The 17,699-nt window shown below is 43.0% G+C and overlaps 1 protein-coding gene across 3 annotated transcripts in view; it reads right to left on the reverse strand.

Moving 5' to 3' along the window:
- Positions 1-345: 345 nt before the first annotated feature.
- The window catches only part of Nde1 (nudE neurodevelopment protein 1), a 30,136-nt gene continuing 12,782 nt past the window's right edge, over positions 346-17,699 (reverse strand). Inside the window, exons 4-10 of one of the 3 annotated variants that reach the window (XM_055597689.1) lie at positions 16,824-16,972; positions 9,827-9,963; positions 7,631-7,810; positions 5,168-5,259; positions 3,069-3,214; positions 1,461-1,531; positions 346-847 (exon numbers count right to left, since the gene is read on the reverse strand). In XM_055597689.1, coding sequence (XP_055453664.1) covers positions 837-847; positions 1,461-1,531; positions 3,069-3,214; positions 5,168-5,259; positions 7,631-7,810; positions 9,827-9,963; positions 16,824-16,972 — 786 coding nt within the window. In that variant the 3' untranslated portion in view covers positions 346-836. Of the gene's footprint in view, positions 1,532-3,068; positions 3,215-5,167; positions 5,260-7,630; positions 7,811-9,826; positions 9,964-16,823; positions 16,973-17,699 lie in introns of all 3 variants that reach the window. The other 2 variants (XM_055597690.1, XM_055597688.1) reach the window with 2 other exon arrangements.

The raw sequence follows: 17,699 nt of genomic DNA on the forward strand, positions 1-17,699 counted from the left end.
GGTAAGAGAACTTAGGTTTGGTAAGAGACCCTACCTCAAAACTAAGGTGGAAAGCACTAAGAAAGACATTAAACATAAGCCTCTGTGTACATATGTGCCCTCCTATTCACCTACACATCTACATACACCACATATACAATTGAGGAAGACATCAGATGTTATTTCTGATCCCCATACATATACACACATACACAAGTGCCTCTAAATCCACACAAACAACTACATATACCACACACAAAATATCCCCACCCCATTATTTTATTACTCAGATAAACAAAAAAACAAACTTCACAGCCACGTGCACAGACACGAAAGGACAGACACACACCAGCAGAGCAGGCATTTCTTTTTATTTTATTTTATTTTTTATAAAAAGTAAGGTCCATCTTTTCCCAGGTTATTATGCCTGAGGGGAACAAGTAGCCATACAGCTTAAAACCACCTTGTGAATGTCAGCAGCACTTGAAAAATGCTGGGTCTAACTCGAGGTCAGTTCCGCCCCATCTACTGAAAATATGTTAGTAACAAAGTGAAGGGTGCTAAGCTCTGGAAATTATTGTGCTCTTCTCATTGTGGACCACAGCGTGGGGCAGTACTTCAACCCAGAGACCGGAGCCAAGTCTGTTGCTGCAGATCCTGTGCTAATTTCTCCACATCCCAAGGGAGTGTTGGCCAGTGATCTCAATCTCATGCTTTAGTCACCTGGTTATTCTCCAGTGTTTGAATGAAGTCCTGTTCTTAGGGATAGCATTAAGAAAGGCCAGTCCAACTCTGAGTTGTCCACCGTTCTAATGCAGATGTCACCCCAACATCAGTGCAGGGACTCGGGACAGGAGTCAGGGTTTATCTACAGAGGATAGTCTCAGGTCACTAAGAGGCAGACATACCTCATGAGAGGCAGATTAAAAAAAAAAACAAAGGGCTGGGCAGTGGTGGCCCATGCCTTTGATCCTAGTACATGGGAAGCAGAGGCAGAGATCTCTCAGTTTAAGGCCAGTCTAGTCTACATAGAGAGTTCTGGGGCATCCAGGGCTATACAGAAATACTGTCTCAAGAAACCCAAACAAACAAAAAAAAAAGAAAACGTGTCAAAGGCCATGTTTTTGCCTCTGTAATCTCCCAGTCCTAGATACAATTTAACCACACTATAAAAGCACTGGGAGAATGTTCCAGAAGACAGCTTCAGCCAAAACACTTCTGGATGCCATTAAAACTTTAGGTAGCCAACTGCATCCATACCTTAGAACTGTTTCGGGGGCAACTCATTTCTAGGACACACACTGGGCCATATAATAGAATGATGCCAAGTCCTTAGTCAGCTTAGGCTGCATAGCAAAGTGAATGCTGGTGATGCTGGCTCTTATTTCCCAAACTGAAAACAACTAAAAGCTGAATATAAAGTGAGGAAGACAGGTGAGGGTGAAGTTCCCACTGGTCCTAAAGCAAAAGCTTGACCACACCTTGGGTGGATGGCAGCGCTGGTGATGAAAACTGTGAGGCTGGCTTCCCAAACTCCAAGCGTTTTCCTGACCTTCAGACAGAGCAAACCATACATAACAGATGAAACAGCGGTATCCCAGTGGCTAGCACAGGGCCCCCAGAATTCTAAGAGTGAATGTCAAGAGCGGGAACATGTCTCACAGGGTCTCAATTTTCTCTCTTGTGAAACGAAGAAAACAATACTAGCTATCTGGTTCCCTGATTCCCAAGGCTATACAAAAAGCTCCCAATCTCAGTAGACCCTACAAAAGTATTTACTTTTTGGTTACTTCATTTGAGTTGGGAAGTGCTTAGAGTTGAACTTAGGGACTTGTGTCTACTGAGCAACATTCCCAGCTCCTTAATTTTTAATTAAGGCTGAAGAGACAACTCAACAGGTAAGATGCTTGTTGCTTAGCCTAGCAATCCTAACACCCACATAGTAGAAAGAAAGAACTGACTTTTGCAAGTTGTCCTCTGACCTTCACACATGCACTATGGAAAAAACACTTGTGCACAAACATATACATACAATAAATATAATAAATTTTAATTTTAAATAAAATTTTGACTGAGCATGGTCGTATGTATGCCTTTAATCCCAGCACACAAGGGACAAAGAAGGCAGTGCTCTAGGCTTTTCAAGTCCCTGGCCAGCCAGGGCTACACAGTGAGGCCTGGTCTCAAAAATAAATAAACACATTTTAAAATCTCTGTTTAAAGGTCCAGAAGCTAAGTGTGCACCATGGATCAATCCTTTTCCCTCCTTTGTCTGCCTCACACCTGTCATGGCCTGGTGCCCAGCAATGCAGGCTTTGTTCAGTGACCTAACAGGCAGATCTACAGGCAGCTTCAGGCTTCCCTTAAGAAAATAAAAGAAGTGTTGGTGGTCAGGTCTCCTTCCCCATTCCCATGGCTGTTTTCCGGAATCTGGTCTGGCTGGACTGATTTAGCCCCTTTAGTTTCTTGAAGGTTCTATAGATTTAAACTAAGGACGAGGAGATGGCTCAGTTAGCAAAAGTGCTTGCCTTGCAGCACCACGACCTGAGTTTGACTCCCAATGCCCATGTAAAAAGCCAGACATGATGGCTTATGCTTTTGATCTCAGCTCTTGAGAAGGCAGAGGCAGGTGGGTCCCTGGGGCTTAGTGACCATGGAACTTGGTGAGTTCCATGCCAGTAAGACTCTTTCTCAAAACTCAAGGAGGACAGCACCCAAAGAGTTTCCCTTAAAGTTGACCTTGGGACTCCACATACGCAAGTACATAGTTTACCCCAACTCACAAAACATGCTGGGGGAAGTGAAATTCCCAAACAAGGATGTGATGGGACTTCCTCACAGTGCAGAATCACATTGCAAACACTGCCCTCTCCTTGTCTACTTGCCCAAATTCAGATATCTACTTTGGCCTCAAGCGAGGGGCTTATTAAAGGCCAGCCAGGGTTACAGAGGCTTATGACAAGGAAATAGAGCTTAGGGTTTGCTGAAATAATCCTACAGCCTTAAAATGAGAGCTAGGTCACACTGAGGCTAGCGTCTGATCTGGAGCAGCCTGGGACCTCCTGACAGAGATTATCAAAGGTACTGACCCTTTATCTCCCACACTGGCACTGCTTGGTCTTCTGTCACCACCATCTCTGTTTTTGGTTCCTCGCCCTGAGGCTGGCCCACATGTCCGGCTTGGGGACTGATCATACACGAAATTCCTGCATGATGCTAGTTTGGACTCCAGAGCCTGAGAAGAAATGTAGTTCCATCAGTCAAGTTATAGATAAAGGGCTGGAGAAGTAGCCAGCGTTCAAGTACTTGCCAAGTGTGTACGAAGTCCAGAGTTTAAGCCCTAGAGGCACATAAACTAGCTATGGCACATCTGTAACCCCAATATTCGGGAAAGTAGAGACAGGAGGATCAGAAGTTAAAAGTTATATTCAGTTGCATAGCAAATTTGAGACCAGCCTGGACTATGTGATCCTGTTCCTATCACACCCTTCCCCACCCCGCAAAGAAAAGAAAAAAGAACAAACAAATAAATAAAAAACACCAAGAACACAAAAGTATGAGAGCCATTGGGGATTGTGGCACACAGCCTTGGTCCCAGCACTCAAGAGGTAGGGACAAGCAAATCTCCGTGAGTCCAAGGCCAGCGTGGTTTATATAGTGAGCTCCAGGACAGCCAAAGTTATACAGAAAGATACTGTTTCAAAACAAAATAAAACGAAAAAAACATACAGAGCATGGGAGCAAGGGAAGAGAAAAAAAACCAAAAACCTAAATTGTTGTTTCCAAGATTCTGAGGAATCCCCGGTGGACCCCCATGCATCTACAAGTACTCAAACCACCCATCTAAAACCCAGAAATTTCCAGACTCTACCTAGTAAAAACTGAGCTAGGTATTATGGTACAAATCTATAATCCCAGCACTCAAGAGACTAAGGCAGAATAATTATTCTAAGTTCCAGGCCAGCCTAGGCTGCATAGCAAGACCCTGTGTCAAACAAAAACAACAAACAAACAAAAAACAAAAAAGAACCATCCTTAGCAAATACTAGCAACAATAATAATCAACTTCTGGAACTGTTCAATTGTTTACCTCATTAAACCCGCACAGAGGTTCAAACAAGGCCTTGAACAAACCTAAATAGCCACAGACCTAGAGACCTATGTATGTGTGCGTGTGTGTGTGTGTGTGTGTGTGTGTGTGTGTGTGTCTTCTCTTTCTGCCTCAGGACAGGTTGGGCTGACATGAAATGGCTTTTCACACACTGTTTCTAAATGAAATCACAACTACAAAGAATTCTTTTGCTGCTTAAGGACAAAGCATCCCCTGTAGTTAACATAAAGCCAGGAAGGCCAAGGCCTTTGATCTCCATTCTTTTTATTTTTATGTACATTGATGTTCTGACTGCGTGTATGTCTGTGTGAAGGTATCAGATCCTCTGGAACAGGAGTCACAGACAGTTGTGAGCTGCCATGTGGGTAGTGGGAATTGAATTTGGGTCCTCTGGAAGAACAGCCAGCGCTCTTAGCCACTGAGCCATCTCTCCAGCCCCACTCTCCATTCTTAAGATGGTCTACTAGACAGAGACAGAGAGACAGGGAGGAGAGAGGACTAATTCACTTTTAAATGGCCCTTGCTTTCTTTTTTTTTTTTTTTTCCAAATTAAGAAACAACAGCTGAGCACGGTAGTCTACAACTATTATCTCAGAATTTGGGGGACTGTGAGGCAGGAGTGCTGCCAGTGTGAGGCCTGAGCTCCAGAATGAGAGGAAGGAAGGAAGAAAGGAGGGGAGGAGGGGAGGAGGGAAGGAAGGAAGGAGGGAAGGAAGAAGGAAGGAAGGAAGGAAGGAAGGAAGGAAGGAAGGAAGGAAGGAAGGAAGGAAAGAGGGGGGAACAGAGGAGGGAGGGAGAGAAAAAGGAAAGAAGGAAGGAAAGAAAAGAAAAAAAGAAAAAAGAAAAGAAAAGAGAAAGACACAAAATTACTTGGAAAAAAAAAATGGAAGATGCTTGAGAAAGGAGACCTGGATTCTGAGCACAGAGCCCCTCCACAGTGAAACTCCCATCTCATGAGCTAAAGATGCTGAGAGGCACAGATGGACCAACATGTCTAAAATTCAGGAGGTCTCTTTGAAAGTGAAGAGAGGGCCCTATCTAGGCAAACCTTCAGACCCTGCAAAGGCCCAGGCTTACCCCAACTTTCCGAAGCAGGTCACCAACGATGTTTAGGGCTGATATCCGGGCTGCAGGTGTGAGTGGGGTCCCACTACTGGAGCTGTCCAGACCTGGATGTGCAAGAAGAGGCATGGGTCACACAGTATCCTTCAGTCTGTATATCCGAGATTGATGTTAGCAAACTCAAGCTGACACCTTCCTCTTCATTTGGGCCACCATCTTATTTCATTAAAGAGTTAACGCGCCAAAATTTACCAGTCTATTTTTGAGTCCTTAGAAAGATTATCTTAAACATTATTTTTACATCTATTTTTATAGGTTAATCTATACACACACACACACACACACACACACACACACACACACACAGCCAAGACAGGGTTCCTCTATGGCTGTCCTGGACTCCCTTTGTAGACCAGGCTGGCCTTGAACTCACTGAGATCTGCCTGCCTCTGCCTCCCCAACTGCTGCAATTACAGGCGTGCACCACTGCGCCCGGCCAGGTTAAACTTTTCAAACCAAACCAAGGCACATCTAAGAATTCAATATACCTCATTAATTTAACAGTGGTCAATACAAATGTGTGCACAGTGAAAGAAAAGCCACATTGGGGGAGGCAGGGACAGGATCCCTCTATGTCAGGCTGGGCTTACACCCACAACCTTATTGCTGGATATTACTATTACAGCCATGCATCACCACAGCCAGTGAGCAATCCACACAAGAAATAGAACCACTCACAACCAGATGGCTCAGAGGATGAAAGGTACTTGCTGCCAAGCCTAACTTCCACACATACACCATAGCAACGGCCCCCATAAATAAATATAATATTTTTTCTGTTATGAGGCCCTCCCCACAACACAGCTGGTACAACTGTAGGCCCCCCAAGACCAGCTGAGCCTGAGCCACTAATTCATCTGCAGGTGTGGTGGTTTGAATAAGAATGGCCCCCATAGCCTCATATATTTGAGCCTATTGTTTTGTCACCAGGAAGTGGAACTGTTTGAAAGGATTATAAAGATTAGAAGGTGTGGCCTTGTTGGAGTAGGTGTAGCCCTGACGGAGAAAGTGTGTCACCAGGTTTTAAAAGCCCATGCTAGGCCCAGTATATCTCTCTACTTGAGGATCAGGATGTAGCTCTCAGCTACCTCTCAAGCACCATGCCTGCCTGCCACATGTTCTTTGCCATGACGATAATAAACTAAACCTCTGAAACTGTAAACAAGCCTCCGGTCAAATGCTTTCTTTCATAAGAGTTGCTTTGGTCATGGTGTCTCTTTATAGCAATAGAACAGTAACTAAGACACCAGTTGAGTCATGTGAGCCCTGAAACACAGGAAACTGCTCTGTGGATTGGAACCCCAGAAACCATAAGAGTCTTCATCACCAGAACTCACACTGTGAGCAGAGGTTTATGCCCTGCCTGGTTGAGAACCTCAACTCTGATACTTATCTGCTAGGTGACTTTAGGGACATCAGGGAACACACCCCAATGATGGGACCACACCTGCAGAGGAGGCTTGTGAGGATAACTCTGTGAGGTCTATGAAGTATTGAAAACTAGCATACAATGAGCATGTCTTATTTACCCTCAGTGGCCTGACTGATTAGCCAAGAGGCTGGAGACAGAACTCAGATTTCTCAGTTTTAACCACACCATTTGCACTGGACCTGTTTCCAGGTAGTCCTATGGCAGGACTCTGCTTTCCCTTCATAAATATTTACTGATTTATGAGACAGGCTCTCACTATGTAGACCAGATTAGCCTTGAACTATCAATCCTACAGCCTCAGCCTCCAGAACGCTGGGAATATAGAGATGTGCCACCATGCCCAACCCATGATGCTTTTGACTTTTATTTGTGTGTAGCATTTAGACCTTTGGATTTCTGGCCTCTGGGGAGGGGGGTGCCTGAAATGGTCTTTTAGGATGGACCCATATCTTCTGTGTCATGGGTTGAGAGGTTGTTGTTCTTCTAGACAGTTTCTATTCTTTATCACAGGATCTGCTACACCCTGCCTCATTCAAGACCCTCTTGTCATATATCATGATAGCTTGCTCCACTGAGCATGCACACACTACTCCCTAACCCTAAGCCAGACCCAAGCCATCTCACCCAGGATTCACACTAGGTTCTTAACAGGGCAAACTTATCTATTATTCTATCTCCCCATATCTATCTATCTATCTATCTATCTATCTATCTATCTATCTATCTATCTATCTATCTATCATCTATCTATCTATCTATCTATCTATCTATCTATCTATCTACCCATCCATTTGTTTGTTTTGAGGCAAGGTTTTTCTACAAACTGTGGCTGTCCTGGAACTCACTATGTAGACCAGGCTGGCCTTGGACTCATAGAGCTCCACCTGCTTCTACCTCTTAAAGGCATGCACCACCACACCTGGCCTAAGGGTAAAACTCTTTGAATAAAAAAGAAAAAAAAAATCCGGTCTGCCCCATCTCCTTACCATGCCTGAACACTCCTGGTGTGTTCAAACCAGAGCTGGGTCCTCGGTGAGCTACGGGAGTAGATGGTACAGAGCCTGTGGCCTGCACAGCCATGTCTGTCCTTTCTGCTTCTCCTGAGCCTGGCACGGGTGTCCGGGGCTTGTCTTGCTTCTGCTGCACAGCCAATTCCTGCCGCAGATCTGTAGAGAAAAGGGATCCAGTACTTGCTTTTTGGGTCAGAATGGGCCACAACCTAGAAATCAACCTGTAAACCCTAAATGGAGGGACACCCATGTGCTCTCCCTAATAATAGTGCAGAACAACACACTTTACTTCTGCATAAGATACAAAAGAATTTAAAAACACATATATAGCACATGCTTTAACATGCTATTTGTTAAAAAAAAAAAAAAAAAAAAAAGATTTCAATAGACAGAATTCTTGAAAACTTGCTTCTGCCCAGGTCCCTTCTCTCTGGAACACATGGCCAAGTTTTAGTGGTGGTGGTTGTTGTTGTTTTCTTTTCTTACGTGTGCTGTTGTTTTTTCTTTTCTTTTTGAAGCTTGAGGACAATTTTATTAGAGTTTAAAAGCCCCACACAGGCAAGCTTGAAATCTCAGAAGTACCAGATGGGAGGTAAGAGAAAAGGTAGAGAGAAGGCCATTGAATTAGGCCAGTGCACTCAGCAATAGCAAGGAAGTGATGTGGAGCTTCAGCGAAAGAGTAAGGAAGCCCAAAGTGCCCAGGTTTTGACCAGTACTGTAAAGAGATAGAAGGAACAAAAAAAAAAAAAAGTAAGCCAGAAAATTGGATAGACCTCTGCGGAGCAGCAAGGCTTTGACTCAGACATTGACATTTTGCAATGTATCCAGGATGAATTCAAATACTTGATCCTCCAGAGTCAGCCTCCTGGGCACTGGGATTCCAAGTGTATTCCACCACCTAATGTTTCCAGACCTTCTCCTTACACAGTTGACAAGTGTTGGAAACTCCTACTGAATATTATACAAGTGATTTTAGGAAACATTAGCAGGTAGACAGCCCTGTCTGGAACTAGTTCTCTCCCCTTCAATGAAGGGTCTGGCCCATCTTTCCCATGACAACATGTCTACCAATGCACACTCATTTTAATAACTGTTTAACATTCCATAAACTAAATGCCTGTGATTTACTGGTATCTTCATACTAACGGCTACAGGTTGAAAAGGCCAGTAGCTCTTATCTGAAATGTTTTGGACCATATATGCTTCAGATTGCTGAGTTCTTTGAACTTTGTAATATTTGCATAGACTTTATCAATCAATTGGGAATTTCTCCCATTCAAGGTTTCTGTTATTTTCAGATAGGGTCTTCCTAAGCCAGGCTAGCCTTAAACTTGCTATGAAGCAAGAATGACCTTGAACTGCTCCTCCTCTAAAATGCAGGGGCCACAGGTGTGCACCACCATGCCCAGCCCCACTAAGCACTCCTAATAGAATCAATCCAACATGTTCTATTGGATTCTGAAACTATTTAAACTATTTAAACTCAACCATTGCTTTTTAAGCCCTATCTAGCAACTACTATTGGAAGTAAAATTGTTATTAAAAAAAAAAAAAAAAATTAAGGGCCAGGCATAGTGGCACAAGCCCTTAATCCCAGCACTCAGGAGGCAGAGGCAGGTAGATCTCTACGAGTTCCAGGACAACCAGGGCTGTTACACAGAGAAACCCTGTCTTGAAAAACCAACCAACCAACCAAACAAACAAACAAACAAACAAACAGGAAATTAGAACTTGGAACAAATTCTCTTAACGCTCAGCGTGGATATCTCACCAGTGAGCCATTTTTCTCCCCAAGAAACTACTGTACTTCTGCCAGGACTTAAGCCTTCCTAACATGTGTGGGAATCATCTCCAAGGAAACATTCCTTAACCAAGTAGGCAAAATCCATGAACAAAGACTAACTCTGCAAACCCCAAGGCTTTTCCTGCAGACACATATGAGGTGTCTGACAGCCATTCCATAATCACTGAAAGCAGCATTGTTTTTGGAGACAATTTGGTACACCCACTCAGGCAAGCATCTAAACAGAGCTTCCCCTCAGCCTCTGTAAGGCCTGCTCATGTACAGAACAGCTCCAGACTCCCTGAAAAGGCAGTGTTGGGGAAGGCCAAGGGACAGATGTTGTCTTAGATGGAGAGACACCACACAGGGAGAGACAGGGAGAGCCTAACCTCGGGCTTCATCCTTCAACCTCTGTACAGATACTAGAAGATTCTCCTTCTCATCCAGCTCGCTCTCCAGGAAGGCATTTCTTTCGATGGCTTGATTCAGACGCTGTTCAAAATCTTCCAGGGACATGATTGTGGCTCTGGGTAGAAGAAGCACAAAGTTATCCAACGTAATGATGGCAGCATGTTTCAGTGCCTGAAGACCTGGATATGACAGAAGATGTGCCTGGGTGACCTTAAGTGCCACAGGGCCTCCTGGGCCTCAGGCTCTTCACTACAAAATGGAATCATCAGAGCTGAGAAGATAACCAGGTTATCTTGAGGGTCAAGTCTGATAATTTCCTAAAGCCCTGCCCATTAGGACCATATGCTTCACCTATTTATTGATAGCAACCAGTTTCAGCTTGTCTAGAAATGTTAATTAGCATTCAGAACAGACCAACACACAAATACACACACACACACAGAGAGAGAGAGAGAGAGAGAGAGAGAGAAAGAGAGAGAGAGAAAGAGAGAGAGAAAGGCAGAAGAGATCAGCATTCATCTCTTAGTGATTTTAAAGTTAAGGAAGTTATACTAGAGAGATGGCTGTCATTAAAGCACATAAGCACTTATCTGAGTTGAGAGCCCCAATACACACAAAAAAAGCTGGGTTTACACAGCAAAGCCTGTGATCTCAGCACTAGGTGGCTTTCTGGCCATCCAGCTAACCTATCCAGAAAAGGGAGCTCCAGGTTCATCTAGAGGCCCTGTCTCAAAAATATGGTGGTGGCAGATTGAGGACAGCACCTGGTGTTGACCTCTGCCACACTCCCCTCCACATGTACACACATATGATGATAAAAAAACTAGGTTTCAAAAGCTCTGGGGACTCAACCCATATCCAGTTGTCCTCCAAGGACCACTTCTTTGTAAACAGGGTAGGTATTTCACTAGAAGACAGAGGAAGGCTATAACTTAAAAATAATAATAATAATAGCAGGATATAGGTGGCACACACTTACAGAGGCAGAGGCAGGTGGACCTCTGTGAGTTCAAGGCCACACTGGTTTACAAAGTGAGTTCCAGGATAGCCAAGGCTACACAGAGAAACCCTAACTTGAAAACAAAAATGATAATAATAATAAAGAATCTGTTTAGTGTCCTCACTTGCCCATCTACTTTCACTGAATGTTTCCTCATATGTAAGGCAAGAGTAGTAAGGGCACCTCTGTGACAGGAGACCAGGAACACAGTAGTCTAAACAGTAACCACAGACTTTGCATACAAACATGCTCAGTCAATGCAGGCATTTTGTAATTAGAGGCCCCCAGAAGGCATCTGGCATGCTACAATGCAACTGCATTTTCTGCAGATAGAAGCAGGTTGGAGTGGGGCCCAGAGTTAATACCCTGTTTTTCCTATAAGACTCACTAAGGCTCGAGTTTCTTCAGGTGTAGGGGAAAACTGAAGTTGTTAACTCATTCAATATTTATTTCTTCTAAACACCATGTTAGTACCTGTTTGTTTGTTTTGAGACAGGGTTTCTCAGTGTAGCCTTGGCTGTTGTGGACTCACTTTGTAGACCAGGCTGGCCTTGAATTCCTAGCCTCCCTGCCTCTGCCTCCATGAGTGCTGGGATCAAAGGCGTGCACTACCATGTCTGGCTGTTAGTACCTATTTTTAAGAAAGAGTTCTTTAGAGACAATAAAGGAATAAAGTTGCCTAAGGTGCCTTCTTAGTGACAACAAAAAGGAAACATTCAGTAGTCTAACAGTCAGGAGCTGTTCCAATGTCTCTGACATGACAGACAACCATGAAAAAGATCAAACATTGAGAAATTCCTAGATGGAGGAACATGGATGTTTCTGGAAAAGCCAGATATGTGTTCTGGACTCAGGAGGCCCATGAGGGAAAGAAACTGTCCTCAGGGCTGGGAAAATAGTTCAATGGTTAAAGCAATCGATACAAGCACAGGACCAGAGTTCAGATCCTAAGAACCCATATAATGCTAGGTGGACATAGTGGCCTGCTTGTAATTTCTGTTTGGGAAGGTGGAGACAAAGGCTCTCACAGCATGCTGACTAGCTAGACCAAGCAACAATTTCAGTGAGCTTAGGGATTGATTGAGAGAGCCTGCTTCAGAGAATAAGGCATAAGAGCGATGAGGATTATCAGCATCAACCTTGGGCCTCACACATAAAACATGCATATATGTACCCTGCACATATGTGAAAATGGAAAAGAAAAAAAATCTTTCAATAAGCTAATGATAAACTGTTATCACCTTATAAGAAAAATATCAGTTGGTGTTAGTGGTGGGGGTGGGGAGGGCCACAATAGACACAGAGAAGACAGACTTGAAAGACCAGTGGTAAAGGATCACTACAGGTATGAAGCTCACACTGCTCTAGAGTCTCAAAAATAAACAAGAGGCCATGCTAATACATGAAGATTGCAAGTTCAAGGCTAGCCTAGACTACATAAAGAAACCCTGTCTCAATCCCTTGCCCTCTTCCAAACTAGAAAAATAACCAAACAAAACACAAGCCAAGTTTTTTAAAAGACTGGATAACAAAAGGCTCTCCTAACTGTGACCGTCTTGAAAACACAAAAGTCAATTAACCCATGCACAGAACACACATTAACCAAAGCCAAAGAACTTCTGGATACTTTCTACTCATGTCATAGGCAAACAGATAAAAGTCACTTAGAAACACACACACACAAATCCAGTCTCAATATACTGGGTGGGGTGACACATCTTTAATTCCAACATACAGGAGTTAAAGGTATGAGAATCAGGAGCTCTTAGTCATCTTTGACCACAGAATGAGTACAAAGCTAGTCTAGGCTACAAGAAAGCCGTCTAAATTTTTAGAAGACTCCCTTTCACTCTCTCTAAAACTCCAACTTCAAAATGGACAAACAGTGTGAGAGATGTAGCTTAGTGGCAGAGCACTATCCAGTATGCAGAAAGCTCTGGGTTTGATATCAAATACTGAACAGGGATGAAAGGAGGGAGGGATAGAGGGAGGGAGGAATGGGAAAGAAAAAGAGAGAGAATGAGAATATAGCTCATAGAAAATGGAATATCATAGCTCCAAGTCATTTAGTATTCAAAGCTGAGATGAACCCATTTTTCATCTATTTGATTGGCAAAATTCTAAGTGTTCCACTGTGTAAATCTATTGTGTAAGGAAGCTATTTGGAAAATGAAGACTCAGTACAAAGCCACTGGGAATATAAACTAGTAAAACAAATGGACAATACCTATCCAAGTCACACAGGCCTGTGTCCTCAGACAGGGCTATTCCACTTATGGAACCCATTGCACAGACTGCATATCATGGGAGGTTGCTCATTAGAGACTCTGTTCAGTAAAGGAACTAAGAATAGCCTGGATAAGTAAATCATCACAGTATCAGCCAATGTTACCCACTCAGTAGACAATTATGCATGTGTTTAAAAAAAGAAACAAAACAAAATGAGAGTGTTCTGTATCCTTCAATAGACAGATATCTCCAGCATCCATCTGTAAAGAGAAAAGGCGAGATATGCAACTCTGAGGACAAAGTGTTCCATTACTGGGGACCAGAGGTGGAAGAATAGCAATGCCTTTTGTTTTATTCTATCAGAATATATTGATTATACATAAAGGTTTTTTTGAAATTTTCATACATGAAAATCATTTTGATCATGTTTACCACTCATTGCCCTATTTTTCCTCCATCCTCTCCCTTTATTTCCTTTTGTGTGCACACATACATGTAGGCGTGACCTAATGACTCAAGGAGGGTTGCTTCCAGTGTATGAACACCTTAGAATGCTGTGCCACTAAAGAAAAGTCTCTTCTCCTAGCTTCAACAATTAGCTACCCATAAATCCTTGGGGGAAAGTCGGGGTCTCATGAGCCCCTCCTACTTTCATGACAGAGTGCCGGAACAGTATCTGTTTTCTGTATTTGAATTCTTATTAAAACAAACAGTAGTTTGTTTTATTGGCAGTTTGTTTATCAGCAGTTAAGAGTACATACTGTACTGCTCTTGCAGAAGACCCACAGTCAGTTCCCAACACCCACATCAGGTGGTTCTTTCCTCTCAGATGACTTTAGCTTGAATCAAGTTGACATAAAACTAGCCAGGACACATACCACAAACTGGAGACTGGACCAAACATAAATCCAGAAAGAGATGCCAGGATAAATGAAAAATTAATGTGTAATAGAATTGAGTTCAAAACCCTTGGAAAAATGATGAAAGGTTGAATAAACAGTGTGCATCTGCCTGAAAAAAAACCAAACTGGAATGGCATCATACTCTAACCATAAGAAAACAAAGTAAATTTGAAAAGCAGTTACCTGCAGGCACAGCAGAAACTTATCAACACTTGGAAGCAGAGAGCAGTACTGGTGATTATGCATCCTCACAGGATTTTACTGTAAAAAGCTGCCTCAAATCCTGCACAGCCCTTGCCCACATTTCTGGATAACCTCTGACCCTAAGCATACAGGGGAAGACTCTAAACAGAACCAAAGAAATTTCAGCTATAACCCACCACAAACTGAAGATGTGGTGGAGCACAAGTTCAGCTAAATGAACTGCCTGGGAAAGAGAGACAGAGGCAAACAGATCACAACAGAACCCCTGGACTGCAGTGTTCATCGTACAACCCAAACTGACTGGATTTATGAGACAATGATAAAAGATAAACCACCAGCTCAACTCTCAGATGATGGCACTGAAAAATGGCCAAAGGGTTTCAAGACAGCTGCTGTGGCTATGGTCAGGATCTGAGATAGGAAGAAATCTCAGTGTAGGAATAGAGATTAAAAAAAATAAAAATAAAAAAATAACAAAATGTAAATTCTAGTTCTGAAAATACAATGTTTAAAATCAAATCTCATTTGATCCAGTAACTGACTGGCCTTCAGGCCAAGCAACTGTCATCTTGGAGAATTTGGCTGCATCATGGAAGATTGTCGTAAGACCCTCACCTGAGTATCAGACTCCCCATCACCTAACACATGCAACTACAAAACTCTGCCTTAATTGCATGTGGCCTCAGAGAAGAACTAGAGAACAGAGACAGAAGTCTAGGGAAGGGAGGCTCCAGTGTGCTGCTACTGGAACGCCCTCCTCCCTACTGGGTGTGCTTTACTTTTGGGACAGAAGCACCAGCACCCCATAATTGACTCCTCACCCATGCTCTGAATGGAAGCCCAGTGAACTCATTGCTTCCCTAGAGTGAACTCATGCCTCAATTTTTGTTTGAACCTTAGGAAAGGCAGATGTTTAGTCTTCCTCCTGTGAAGGAATTTTAGCAATATACAGTTTATCAGCACACTGGAGAAGAGAGAATTTTATTTTATTTAAAAAAAATTTTTTTAAATAACTCATTTATTTTTATTTCATGTGAATTGGTATTTTGCCTGCATGTATGTTTGTGTGAGGTGTCAGATCTTGGAGTTACAGACAGTTGTGAGCTGCCATATGAGTGCTGGGAATTGAACCCAGGTCCTCTGTCTGGAAGAGCAGTTTGTGTTCTTAACCACTGAGCCACCTCCCAGGCCTGAGAGAGAATTTGAAATTAAATAATAGAAATAGACAAGAGAGTAAAGGAAAAACAAGTGAGGGACTGGAGAGATGTCTCAATGTATAAAGTGCATACTCTGCAAGCTTGCTATGAGAACCTGGATTTGGATCCCCAGCACCTGCATAAGGGCTGGGTATGGTGGCACATGTCCATAAACCCCCTGTGTATGAGTTGGAGAAAAGAGGATCTTAGGAGCTCTCTGGAAGCTAGGCTAGCCATAACAGCAAGTTCTAGGTTTGGTGAAAGACCCTGCCTCAAAACAAACAAACAAACAAACAAACAAACAAACAAAAATGATGGAGAGCAACAGAGGAAGATGCCCAAAGTCAATCTCTAACCTCTACATGTACCTGCACAAACATGTCAACATAATGTGTAGACCACAGAGAGACAGAGAGAAATAAAGAGAAAATGTGAGGCAGAGACAGGGAAGGAAAAAGGGAAAAGGGAAAAGGGAAAAAAGGGAAAAAAGGGAAAAGGGAAGGGAGGAGGGAGAAGGGAAGGGAAGAGAAGAAAAGGAAAGGGAAGGGAAGGAAGTATATATCCTCCAAGAAAGAAAATATCCTCCAAGCCAGCATGATGGTACTCACCTAAAATTGCAACACTTCGTGGGAAGGGGGACCTGCAATCAGGAGCATTGTCACAATAGCCAACTTGGTGTACACAGAGTTCCAAACCTACCAGAAAGTTGGTTTCCAGAAAAAAAAAAAAAAAAAAAAAGCAAAGAGCAGTGCAGATCCTTGAAGGCAAGTTGGGAAGCTGCACAGCTGTGAGTTAGAGAGTACACAGCAAGACCCTGTCTCAAAAACCCACAGAGAGGAGGGGTGAGAGTGCCTCACACCTCGGGTGAAGACCTGAGTTCTAATCTCCAAAACCCATGTAGAAACCAGACATGTTATTGAGTGTCCGCAGTCTCAGCACTCCTATATAGGAAGATAGTAGGTGCAGACAAAAGACAGGAGAATCTCTGAGAGTTCACTGACCAGTTAGGATGACATACACAGGGGTAAAACAACAAAGAAATCCTGACTCTAAGATGGAAGATAAAAAATGAAAATACTCAAGGTCCTCTGATTTCTGCAAGTGCACACCCACATGTGTGTACATGAACGCTCATGGGTGCACATAGGTATCCACACACACATGCATGCAAGAATGGAGCCAAAGTAAAGACATTTTCAAATAAGCAAAAGTCTTTCATAAGCAGTCCTATCCTATAAAAAAATCCCAAGAGCAGTCTTTCAAACTAGAGGAAGAGGAAACAAGACAGAAACTCACATCTTCAGGAAGGCAAGAAAAACACCAAAAATGGTAAACATGTTCCATCTTGCCCACGAGCCATTAGGGCATTGTTTGACTCAGAATTGAGTTCTTCACACTCAGTTCTGTGTTTGCCACCTCACAAATCTTTTCTTGTCCCACCTACCGTTTGGCTCTTTCCAGGTCATCATTGGCTTGTTCCAATTCCCGAATGTATTTCTGCAGTTGATCTTTAATAGCTTTTGTCTGAGCCAGGTCATCCTCCAAGGCTGAGATTTGCCGGTAGCCCTCTGAATGCTGCATTTCAAACTTCTCCTGCAAAACAGAACAGATGCCAGGTTAGTGACTGAAGACTTTGATAATTCCTGTTTACATCCCTTCCCTATCATCGCTCTACATCACCACTACTACCACCACTACATCAAACATGTGTTGTCACTGTAGACATTTGATGGCTCTGGCTCTTCCCTGTACTTCCAACCCAGCAACAGTACCTCATTACCTCATCTTCTTTCCTTAAGATAGAAACTCATGTATGGAGACTGGCCTTGAACAAGCTATGCACCCAAGAAGCAAAGGATAATCTTGAATTGCCTGTCTTCCATCTTCCAGGTTCTAGGACAACAGTTATGAGTTTCCATGTCCAATTTATGCAGTGCTTAAACCTGGCGGCAGGAGGTGATGCAGAGGCCACACAGGGGTGCTGCTTACTAGCTTGCTCCACCTGCATTTTGATAGAACCTGGGATCAAACCCAGGCTTTTGTGCATGCTAGGCAAGCATTCTCAGTCTCTAAATGAGGTCTATCCTCAACATGACCCCAAAATCCAAAGGAATGTCTCTCCCTTCATTTTAGGATCTCTAAGGTATTTCTTCATGTCACCCCCTATAAGGCAGCTTCAGGCATCCCCTCCAGCCTCCCCCGAGCTCAATCAACATAAAACTTTTCTCCACAGACCAAAAGTTTCAAATGAGAAGCAGTTGTCCTAGTTAGGGTTATTATTATTATTATTATTATTATTATTATTATTATTATTATTATT

The sequence above is a fragment of the Psammomys obesus genome, unplaced genomic scaffold (genome assembly GCF_907164565.1).
Source record: "Psammomys obesus unplaced genomic scaffold, mPsaObe1.curated_primary_1811, whole genome shotgun sequence".
Taxonomy (NCBI): domain Eukaryota; kingdom Metazoa; phylum Chordata; class Mammalia; order Rodentia; family Muridae; genus Psammomys; species Psammomys obesus.